This window comes from Phyllopteryx taeniolatus, chromosome 5 (assembly GCF_024500385.1).
Source record: "Phyllopteryx taeniolatus isolate TA_2022b chromosome 5, UOR_Ptae_1.2, whole genome shotgun sequence".
NCBI classification, from domain to species: domain Eukaryota; kingdom Metazoa; phylum Chordata; class Actinopteri; order Syngnathiformes; family Syngnathidae; genus Phyllopteryx; species Phyllopteryx taeniolatus.
Window position 1 is genome coordinate 22,851,006 of NC_084506.1, and position 12,008 is coordinate 22,863,013.

Genomic DNA, 12,008 nt, shown 5'->3' on the forward strand with positions numbered 1-12,008 from the left:
AACTAAAACAAATAAAATTACAAAAAAATAATGTATAAACTATACATTATATATATGTATATGTATATACTATACATCCATCCATTTTCTGTACCGTTAATCCTCACCTGGGTCACGGGCGTGCTGGAGCCTATCCCAGCTATCTTCGGGCGAGAGTCACTGTGCACCCTGAACTGGTCACCAGCCAATTGCAGGGCACACAGAAACAACCATTCGCACACACAATTCACACTTATTGGCAATTTAGTCTTCAATCAACCTACCACTCATGTTTTTGGGATGTGGGAGGAAACCGCAGTGCCCGGAGAAAACGCACACAGGCACAGGTAGAACATGCAAACTCTACACAGGTGAAGCCAGGATTTGAAGACCGGTCCTCAGAACTGAGGCAGATGTGCTAACCAGTCGGTCACCGTGCCTCCCAATTCTATAAACTATAGTACAAAATTTAATTTAACTCATTAAAATACAGTCCAAAAAAGTAAAACCCAATTAAGGAATAGATTGAATATAAATAGAGAATTCAATGAAGAAAATAAATATGTAAATTACACAAGTGAAAGAATTCAACGAAATCAGAGATTTAATAGAACTATATGTAAAATTATACATCAATTATAAAATGATATAAAGTCTAAAGTAATATCATCAATGTTTGTAGTTTTGTAGATACAAAAGAACATTTGGGTAACAGTTGTACAACCAGTGCACAATGACAACAATAACACAAACATGTTCAATGAATATTATTCATAATTAGCTTAACCAAGCTTTTTATTTACCTGCAGGACTTTCAGTAAATAGGCAAACAGACTCACACTTAAGAATTGCAACATTTATTTAAAGGTCAGAAGAAAAAAAGTCACTTCTGATCTGAGGGACGCCCATGATGCAATACACACACGCACACACACACACACACATCACTCAGTTTGCAATGATCATTAAGACGTGTTGTGATGCGCTTCACAAAAATACAGCATTCGTGCAGCTTTTGCTTTGCACATTAAATATTAATAAAAATAGAGAAAAACATCATCATGATCCACAGCTCCTTCATTGGAGTGCAAAAGACACTCATGTGCAAACACATTCAAATGTTAGGAAAGGAGGAAATACTACTAGAGAGGGGCATCGGGAGGTAATGTTGGAGTTAGTGATGTTATCACTTCCAAGGCCTCTGAACTCGTCCGCTGTCCCTGGAGGCCACAGAGGACACTGCGGACGCCTGGCGGTTGCTGCGGATGGCGGACACTTTGGACAAACTGCTGCACGTTGACATGCGACTGGACGTACGACCTCAAGCACACACACACACACACACACAAAAATATTAGACATTTTATATGACATTTTTAAATAAATTAATTTATTTATAGTCATGATTTCATTAAATAGGAGTTTTGCTTATTCACTTTGTACCCAATTTAATAAAATAATAATACATTTTTTATAGAGTTTATCGTATCAACTGAATTGTTTTGTAATTGGAGTGAAGTGTATTGTCACTGGTGCGACTCAAATTGTATCGTATAGAAATTGGAGGGAGTCGTATCATATTGTAATGAAGTGAAATGTATCATATTGTAACATTGTATTTGGAGTCAATTGTATCGTACAGTATCTCAATTGGAGTGAATCGTGCAATTTCACATCATAACTGGAGTGAAACATATTCCAATTGTATCATAAATGGAGGGAAAATGTTCATTTCGCCAACGTAATTATAGTAACTCAGATCATATCGTAATTGAAGTGAAATGTATCGTAATTGGTGTGAAACGTATTATGTTCAATCTGTAAATTGGAATTGTATCATACTCTTAATGAATCATATCGGCTCATAAGTCGAGTGAATTGTATCATAAATGGAGGGAGTAGTTACATTTTGCATCATACTTGCAGTGACTCATTGTATGAAAACAGTAGTGAATACATGTTGCATTGCAACTCAACTGAATCATACTGTAATTGGTGTGAATTGTATCATAATTGGAGTGCATCATATTATGTAAATCACACCCCGTGAATTGCATCGTATTGTAAGGAGAGTGAGTCGTGTCAAGTGCATCATCTTGCATCATAAATAACTAAAGTTGATCATATCGTACTGCAATTGGATTACATCACAATGGGATTAAACCATATCGCATCATAATTGGAATGAATTGTATCCGGTGAATCGTATTGTAATTTGAGTAAATCGTATAATAATTGGAGTGGATTACATTGTAAATAGAGTGACTTGTATAACATTGTAATTCCAGTGCATCCGATCACATCATTATTAGAGTGAATCATATTGTAATTGGATCATTTTGCATTGTAGTTAAGGTGAACAATATTAGAATTTGATGGAATTGTGTTGTATCATTAGAGTGAATTATTTCTTCTCATTAGAGTGAATCCTACTATATCATAATTCAGGGGAATTGCATCGTAATCGGAAATAATTAAATCACATTACAGTCAAGTATATCACATTTGGGGATGACCTGTATCACGTGAGTGAATGTTAACATATCTTAATTGGAGATACACAAATTGCAATTTACAATTTAACAAGTTTAATGTTTGAATTGCATTGTAATTAGAGATAATCAAATCATATTGCAGTGAAATATATCATATTATAATTGGGGTTAATCACGAGTGAATCTTATTGACTCTTAATTGGAGAGAATCGAACCGTAAATGAAAATGACCATTTTGATGTTTGGATGTGCGTATTCCTTCCTCAATTATCACGCGATGTCTGTAACGTGATACGGTATCATGGTATGGCATGGCACTTGTCGAGTGTTTCTTACTACTGCTCATCATGGCGATATTCTCCAGCTGGCCTTCAATCCTGGCGAGCTCGTCGGCGGTGAACCTCCATCTTCGCCCCGCCACCTGCATCAATGGCGGAGGAGGCGGCGGGGCGCACTTCCTCCACTTGGACGGCACGGCGGCGGGCAGGCAGGAGGCAGGCAGGGGGCCCGTCGTCATGCCTTCGGGGAACTTCTGAGCGACCACTTTGAGACCTGGCAGAGGACAACAGCGGGCGTCGTTATTGTGGCGGTGACGTCGTCGTCGTCGTGGCGATGAGGGGATGCCGTTGACGACTTACCTCCGCTGAGCAGGAAGAGGTTCTCGAATCCTCGCTGGCACATGCTGGTTGCTGCCTGGCTCGCGATGCGCTCGTCCTCGTCGTACACGATGATGATCTTATCCTTGGCATTTTTCTACAAATGCGCACCGTTAAAGATCAAACCACACATCTGTTCCCAACTACATTTTTTTGTAATGAGGGGGAGGAAAAGCAATAAAGTTGTATAATATTGTGAAAGAAGGATACATATTCCAGTACTTCCTTGGTATAGGGGTTCATGGTCTGAGACAGCATTGCGATGGGAAAACTGTGAGCTGGAAGGGAAGACGACGAAGATGTTGTCATCCTTGACATCACCTTCTCATTTCAAGATCACATAAATTAACATCACATTGTCTGCACACTTCCATCGCCACCATATAAATTACTCGGGATGATAGTTTGGCCTACAGAGTATTTAGTTGGGCTGCAGCAATTGAACATTTTTAGAATTGCGTATTCTACCAATTATCCCATCGATTAATCAGAGAAAATTTGTATTTTGCATTATTAAACACAATTACATCTGCCTTTGAAGTGCAGCTTGTCTACTTAGTGTCACCATTCTCATGTTCTACTGTAGTATCTCTGACTTTATGAGTGTGGATGGCTTTAATAGGTGGAGATTGGCCCGGTGAGTGACGTGGGCATCAGTGAATGAAAATGGCTGGCACTTTATCTTCCTTGGTAAGTGTGAAATGAGCCCAAATTTTGGACAGTTAAAGGAACGCTATCCTCCTGTCTCGCCGCCATCGCCCCAATTTACAGTATTTCTTCTACATGGAGTGGTGTGTGAGACTGCAGTGATATTAGTCTGTGTGGAAAAATGATCCCTGTGAAGCTTCAAAGCAGAGATTTTGATTTGATCTATTTTTTGTCATAAAATTATTGAGTCAATACATACCTGTTCAGATTTTCATACTCCCCCTAATCTATTTTTTCCATTGTTGTTTTTTTTTGTGTTTTTAAAAATGTTTTCTCCCTTCATTTTATTGTTAGATTGTACGGTGTACTTTTGTGCTCTGAAAGGCACCTTCAAAAAATGCATTATTATTTTAGGAGGAGGAATAGTACCTACCTGTGATAAGGTGGCACTGGTCGTAGAGGTCGCGCTCACGCATGTCCAGCAGCAGGTAGGGACAATCCGGGTAAGGCTTCTCAATGTCCATGTCCGTGTGCGCGCAGGCCGCCTGTATTTTGTCACTGTTCATGTTCAGCTCGCCAACGCCGTTGATCACGCTACCGGGGAAACAACAGCACAACCATTTTGATTAATTCTTTACAACACCTGTTCCCCTGTCACAATGGTCTTCAAACTTCCTTAAAGCGTACTTTTCTGGGGAAAAAAAACCCCTCAAAAGTGCCACTAAATAACTCAAGAGTCCAGAGTCCAGACGTAAGAGTTTGGTAAATCACGTGAGACTTCAGCTCAGTGAGCATCGATAGCAGGCTGGGAAAAGTATGACCGCTGCCACATATGGACTTTAGGGTCCTTTAATCTGGCCCACCTGAAAATTTACAGAGTCCTCTAATATCTGTTTCCCTAATTTATAAGATAAATCCATCCATCCATCCATTTTCTGTACCGCTTATCCTCGCTAGGGTTTAAAAATAAATTTGTTTAATTAAAATGTATTTATTAATTTAAATGTATATTTTAATGATTTATCTCATTACATCATTTGTTAATTATTTTTATAAATGCTAAAAAATGTAAGTCAATTTAATTATTTCACATACATTTTCACATGCATTGTTTTTCATTTTTTTAAGTAAATACAATATTCGCTGCATATTTGTGATTTGCTACCCGCAGATTCACCTATTTGCAGATTGTTTTTTAACCTATCCTCTGTTAGATCTTGAAAAAGAAAAAAAAAGAAAAATCACCTATTTGCCGTTTTTGTGCTCAGGCCAAAGCCGTGTCTAATGTAAAAGTATTGCTTTTGGTGCCATCTTGTGGAATCTTGTCGCCAAAGAATTAGGTTTAAGTGAGAGGAGCTTCATTTAGTTAGGCTATTGTCCTGTCTAACACGAAAGTAGTGCTTTGCCGCCCTCTTGTGGCATCCATAAGCAATTAAAAACCTTTTGGGGGTGTCAGTCCCTATCCCCCTGTGAATAGTGGAGGAAAGCGGTAAAGTATTTCCTTTTCCATTATCATTATCTATTTTTAAATTCAGCGAAAGCCTCATCCTATTGATTTTTGAACGATACTCCACACAAGAACGCTGTTTACCATGTTATTACCTTAGCAATGTGGACCTCACGGTCTGACTTTGTTTCTGACCCTGCACCGCATCCTCGGGCTCCAACATGCCGTTGGCGTGATCCGACTTATCTTTAGCCACTATCATGTTGCTGCCGTCACCGCTGCCGCCGTCTGATTGAGACATTTAACACGTTAGCAAGTTTACAGTGGCTATTAACTCATAATTGCTTATGTATTTTATTTACCATGAAGGCAGTGAAACGAATCACCGCTGACACATTCATTGAGGTCCGACACTGACGCCACTTGAAGTATCTGAGGCAGAATCCATGGTTTATTATTAACAGTGTTTAGCTTACTAGTTGTTTTGGCACTTATTTGGCAAGTTAAAAATGGGGTCATAAAATGCAGAGCTCCACCGATGTTTTCTGGGCTAAGTTGGACCCTAAAAGTCACAACAAAAATTCATCGAGTTTACCTTTGTTTTACGCTTGAAGTAGGAATGTAAAAATATCTCACCAACTCTGCAAATGTCGTCACTTTAAAACGCTTGAAGATTTCACCTTTGTTGAACTTGTAGTCTGAAAAAAAAGATATTAAATCAGTCATTTATTTAGTAATGTATCAAACAAGACACTTGCTGACCTCACGTTGTTTAATCTCCTCCAGGCGCTCCAAATACTTGGTGAGGCTAACTCCTGTTTTTTTAAGGGACATCGCACAAACACGTCACATGCAAATTGATGCTTAATGAGCTGTATTAAACATAAATATTAGTAACCCGGGCCTACCTGTGTCCAGTTTTGTTTTGATGTGCTGATACTTGGCATTCTTTGGTATCCGTTTCCTCATGTACTGTGATGCGAGGACAGTCAAGACGAGTTTATTCATTAGGGAACAAAATAAAAAGGGGAGGTTTTGTCATTTAAATGCAGTTTGTCAGCATAGTTAGCATGCGCTTTGCGGTTGCCATAGCAACAGAACTCCAAGCTACAGCTATCAGCTAGCTGGCGTTGTTCCGTTTGCGTTAGCTGACCAGTCTGTGCTACAACGTCAATATACACACAAAATAAACGCCACATTAGTGTCAAATAAATGCGTAAAAAACAATTATTTAAACAGAAATTACCTGATCGCCGCCGATGCCCCTGTAGAGCGACATCTTTCACCAGAGCCTCCACACCAAACGCGTCGTTTTCACGCTTAAATGTTGTACAAAATGTTCAAATCTTGAAGAAACTTTGTAACTCATGAGCGAGGTTGGTTCCCAAGCCAATTATTTTAAGTTAAACCAGTTCCTTCCCCCCCTCAATATTTTCCTCCAGTAGCCTCTCCAAACATGCGCAGAGCCAACTAATCGATCGTCTGCACACAAGACGGATGTCGGCGACACGACGAGTAGACGCGTTTGTAAGGCAATAGCTTAAGGCAATTGTCCGAGCATCGGTGTGACAACAGCAGCCTTTACATCATCATAATCATTACATCAATGCCGTACGTGTCCAACTTCGGGACGTCACGCTAGCGAGATTTTAGCGTCAAGGTCGTACGTCTCCATTTGGGATATCATGTTAGCAAGTTAGCTTAGCTACCTGGGAGGCTGCTTGTTACAAGTACACCGATAAACCATGAAGTAGTCAAATATATCATATTATATAGTATCCCCCATAGTCACCACCTCTCAACACACCGAGCAAATCTATTTTGAATAATAATAAAACCGGATGAAAATGTATAAAATGACACAATGGCACATTACTACCTAATTATAAACCATAAAGCAACAATATTTACCCAACTTCAATAGGCGAATTAAATGAGCGAGGGCTCATCAATCGACGCGCCGATTGGACAGTATCTAACTTTCTGAGCCAATCGTAGACGTCGACACTGCACCTAAAGACACGATTGGTCTGTGTGGTTGCTAAGCATCGGGAAGACGCTGATTTCATGGCTCCGGTGACATGAGCAATACGCCATTTGTATCTGTTTTTAGCTGGATAACAACTCATGTCGTCATTCATTAAAATGTTCCAATTATCTACATACATGTCATTTTTCGCTATGAACAATTTAGCCGGTGTGTATGATTAAAATGAAGCCAACTTCAACAGGCGATAGGAAACGGCGAAGTCCCATCAATGGACGCGCTGATTGGACAAATTCAACCCTCGGAGCCAATCGCAGACATCGACACTGCAAAGTCGGCATGGTTACGAAGGGGCAGGAAGGACGCCATACGTCATGGCTAAGATGACGAGGGGACTACATCACTTTCACTCGTTTTTTAGCTGGATAACACATCATGTCGTCATTCATTCACCATACCAATTACCAACATACATGTCAGTTGACGAGACTTAATTGTGTTTTCTCTTTTTTTTCCACGAACGGAGCTGATATTTCATTTCTTTCCCTGATACTGGTTTCGCTTGAGCACTTAGCACCATACAGAATGTCTTCCGAAAATGCACAAGTGAAAACATTATGTAGTTTGTAGATAGTCGACTGGAGTTAGTGAGGTTGGTCATCATTATATCCGTGCTTGACTTCTCGGGTCTGGATGCTTTCCCCAAGGCGCTGCGTTTGAGTGTAATGGAGGAAACGTTCAATTCGGTTAACTTTAGCATCGAATGACGCAAAAAACACCCACTATGGCCTCGGTGCTGGTGAGTAAAAGTTTTTTTTTGGGGGGGGGGGACGAATAAGACTCGCGAAGAAGTAGTCGTGTGTGCTAATAGGAGCCGAGTAAGCGTTTTATGTCTGCTAAGAGGATTTGCTACGTTTTCTCCCAACTTCCTGTATTTGTTATCAGCAATTTTTGAGCTTAGGACGTCAAACATAAGTGAAAAAATATTAAAGTACGTCTCTGTTGTCACGACAGAATGACCCCAGCATGGAGAGACTGTTCAAGGGCCACAAGGACGCCGTCACCTGCGTGCATTTCAGTCCAAACTCCAAACTACTTGGTAAGCAACCGTGTTTATGGATTTTATTGGTAAAAATTCACCTAGTAAAAGAGCTGAGGGATGTGGCCTTAAAATAATAAAAAAATAAAAAAAAACTTCCTCTCTGCTTATAAAAAAGTAAATGTCAAGGACATTATTCAAACAAACTCTAAACTTTTTTTTTTTTTTTAACTTTCATCAACTTAAAACAGAAATGGGGAAAAAATACATATAATGTGAAAATAAGCATTTCGTATTGGAAACAAATGTCCATTATGTCAAAACATGTATATTAACACAATCCTTGAAGAGGGAGTTTGCAGTTAAAAAAAAAACAACAACAACAAAAAACACTTTGCTAAGGCTGTACGATATTTGAAAAAGATGACACTGCAATTTGTTTTTGTAACCCTGCGATATACATTGCGATCTTCAAAAATACGGGATAACATACTCGGTACATGTAAAAACCAGCAGACATTTTTCTTTTTCCCTCGATGTATTTTTTGGACAATTTATAATAGCTTCAATCGAAAATAAACTATGCTCAAAAGAGCACAGAAGTATACTGAGTTATTTGTGTCTACCGCTATTTAAATGCAGTGTAGTATTGAGCAGGTTAGTATCCAGCCAGACATGAAGTTAAAATCATTTATTTTCATGCACAGTTATACTGTATGTATATTAGCACATTCCTAACACTATTCATTTGTTTTTAATTAATCTGTAATTTTACACATGCAGTATGTTTTAACCTACAGTGGACTCTTGATATTCGCGTGGGATAGCCATTATAATTGCACTGTAAAAATGTTTAGTTTTTTTTAAACCCCCAAATTCTTGACTAAGCGGGGATAAACCATCAATAAGCGTTTTCGGGGTTGGTTCCCAAACCCCCTCGTCCCCCAAAAGAAAAAAAATTCTAATAATTGACATTTAAAAAAAAAAGAAAAGAAAAGAAATTAGAGAAAACAAATCATCAAATAGGTGAATGCGTGGGTGCCGAAATTCCAGTATGTGGGGGTACATTATTTGAGTGCATTATTTTAAACAACATACACTGCTGTGTGCACCTTGTGCCTGGATGAGACTACAGTATTTTAGCCCCATTATTGCCGTGATTTGCTATCTTGGCTGATTTCCCAGATCAGGCCTGACATATTTTGTCAAAAACGACAAAACTCCATGTAGTGTATCATAATCCACGACCAACAACTTGGGCCCGCAAAGCCAAAATTAACACATGTTATGTTATGTTGCCTGCTTGCTAACTGTATTATAAGTATGTGAACATTACCTCAAGCTCTCCGTGAAGAAGGGACAGTTCAAACCGTAACAACACTGATAATTTTATTAGCATGTCTAGGTTTCCTTATCACTGTATGCTAGCACTTACGTTATTGGACATTAGTTGTCTAATTATTTGTTTTATGTAACAGTTTTACAGTAAACTACAGCTGGGAGGGACAAACAACTTGAAGCATGAACGTTTTGCCTCCTGTTTGGAGAGTGTTTCACTATTTGTTCATCTATTCACAGTCCAATTGTTATTTCTGGAATGATGCACACTGTGCATGTTGAGTTCTTTTTCCTCCAACATTACAGGACTTTGCAGTGTAACTATTGCGTATCCACACATCGCGATGATGATGATCAAACAATATATCGTGCAGCCCTACGTCAGGTGTGTGACCTGACAGAATATTGTTAAAATGCTCTTTTGAATAATCATCCTTCTCTGGCCCCATCTTATGCTTTTAATTTCATTTTCATCCATCCATCCATCCATCCATTTTCTTTCACCGCTTATCCTCATGAGGGTCGTGGGTTGCCAGAGCCTATCCCAGCTATCTTCGGGCGAGAGGCGGGGTACACCCTGAACCGGTCGCCAGCCAATCGCAGGGCACATAGAAACAAACAACCATTCGCACTCACATTCACACCTACGGGCAATCTAGAGTCTTCACTCAACCTACCACGCATGTTTTTGGGATGTGGGAGGAAACCGGAGGTCCCGGAGAAAACCCACCCAGGCACGGGCAGAACATGCAAACTCCAGACAGGCGGAGCCGGGATTTGAACCCCAGTCCTCAGAACTGTGAGGCAGATGTGCTAACCAGTCGTGCACCGTGCCGGCTAATTTAATTTTAATTATTATTTTAAAACTTGTCCCGCCGTGACAGGAACAGCCAGTCAGAGACTGTTGTGGCAGAAAGCATGACAGAAGAGTGTGTCAATCATTGCCGTGTGCGCACACACACACTCATATCATGCATACTCAGTCTGCTGCTCACAGCAGCCTCGCAGTTATAGTTTTCTTGGGCGGATTGAATTCCTGTTAGAAATAAAAAGTTAAAAAGAAGGGATATGAAAATAAAACTATCCTGGTCAGTATACTCAATCAATAACATTTATTAATTTTGAGGAATTTTACTTTGAATTTTTTGTTAAATTTAAATTGTGAGCTGAAGTGATTCGCTGATATCTTGCATGACAATGCTCATGAAGTTTCCTTCCTTCGTCAGCATCGGGCTCCGTTGATAACAGCCTGATGATCTGGAACCTGGCGGCTAAGGGGAGGTCCTTGCGCTTCGTCAACCATCAAGACACCGTCACTGCCGTGCAGTTCTGCCCTGTGGGTAACCTGGTGGCGACCTCATCCAAGGACAGGATGGTGCGACTGTGGAAGCCGTCCATGTAAGTTGCTTAAAACCTGTAAAGTCCATTTTGAACTTTCACATTCCCACCTTGGCACACGGGGGGGAAAAAAAATTAATTGTGTAAATTTGCATTTTTCTTATTGAACCTTTTCTAGGAGTGCATTCTACTAATTTTCCTGGATTGATTCATTATTAGTGAAAGAAGGGCAAAAAAGTAGTAATGTTGCGTGGAATCTGGGAATTTTAACAGTTCCAAAAATCTTTATGTATTCTGGTGCGATTTTAAAAGTAGTGAGCATCTTTAGTGCTATTCGGCGCAATTGCTACTTCCTTCTTGATAATACAACTTGGCCAAAGTGCCTCTCTGCAGCCCGTGAGAGCGTGTGCATCGCTCGGAACGAGCCGGGAGTGAAGACATGTATTGAGTGACAGCTGGGGCGTGTTTTTAGGAACACGCCAACAGCGTTTGAAAGCTGAGACTATGTGTCATTTCTTCACCATTGTGAAGCTTGATTTCATATACCTACTGAATTATTATTATTTTTTTAATTCATTCAAATTTGGCAGATTTATATATATTTATAAGAAATTTTTTTTTGGTCGCGTTTCCAGGCACTTTAAAATTTTGACTTTTTTCTAAATGTGTTGTGTTTCAGGAAAGGAGAGTCGACGGTGTTCAAGGCGCACACGGCTGCGGTGCGCTGCGTGGCGTTCTCCCAAGATGGCGCGCGGCTGGTGACAGCGTCCGACGATAAATCGGTGAAAGTTTGGAGCGTCTGCAGACGATGCTTCCTCTACTCGCTCAACCAGCACACTAACTGGGTGCGCTGCGCCAGGTATGTGATCATTTGGTCTGGGCACCTTGTTCAAATGCCGAGATCAGACTTAAAGACAGATTTTGGTGTCACAATAGCAATAATCTTATCATGTCTCGGTCAGAAAAGGGCAACACTACACAACATGTATAACAATATCAATGTATCCCATCTTTCACGATCATGGGGGTACATCAAACCCTGTTGGGTGCGGCAGGACAGGAAAATGTGTCAACGCTACTG

At 40.1% G+C, this 12,008-nt stretch overlaps 2 protein-coding genes across 3 annotated transcripts in view; one reads left to right on the forward strand and one right to left on the reverse strand.

The window, feature by feature from the left end:
* Positions 1–565: 565 nt before the first annotated feature.
* Positions 566–7,161, reverse strand: cep41 (centrosomal protein 41). Of its 2 annotated transcripts, XM_061773870.1 has the most exons (11): positions 6,472–7,161; positions 6,134–6,197; positions 5,993–6,040; positions 5,862–5,923; positions 5,588–5,657; positions 5,381–5,513; positions 4,212–4,372; positions 3,341–3,408; positions 3,113–3,227; positions 2,811–3,026; positions 566–1,299 (listed from the first exon to the last, which is right to left on the reverse strand). In XM_061773870.1, exons 1-11 carry the CDS (start codon positions 6,502–6,504, stop codon positions 1,166–1,168), a joined length of 1,104 nt encoding a protein of 367 aa, XP_061629854.1. In that variant the 5' UTR covers positions 6,505–7,161; the 3' UTR covers positions 566–1,165. The 2 variants fall into 2 exon arrangements, with proteins under 2 accessions (XP_061629854.1, XP_061629855.1); XM_061773871.1 differs by lacking the exon at positions 5,993–6,040.
* A 383-nt stretch (positions 7,162–7,544) lies between these two features.
* poc1b (POC1 centriolar protein B) overlaps positions 7,545–12,008 on the forward strand; it is a 42,592-nt gene continuing 38,128 nt past the window's right edge. The window contains exons 1-4 of the mRNA XM_061773869.1: positions 7,545–8,011; positions 8,227–8,311; positions 10,816–10,987; positions 11,607–11,786. Coding sequence (XP_061629853.1) covers positions 7,976–8,011; positions 8,227–8,311; positions 10,816–10,987; positions 11,607–11,786 — 473 coding nt within the window. The 5' untranslated portion in view covers positions 7,545–7,975. The remainder of the gene's footprint in view (positions 8,012–8,226; positions 8,312–10,815; positions 10,988–11,606; positions 11,787–12,008) is intronic.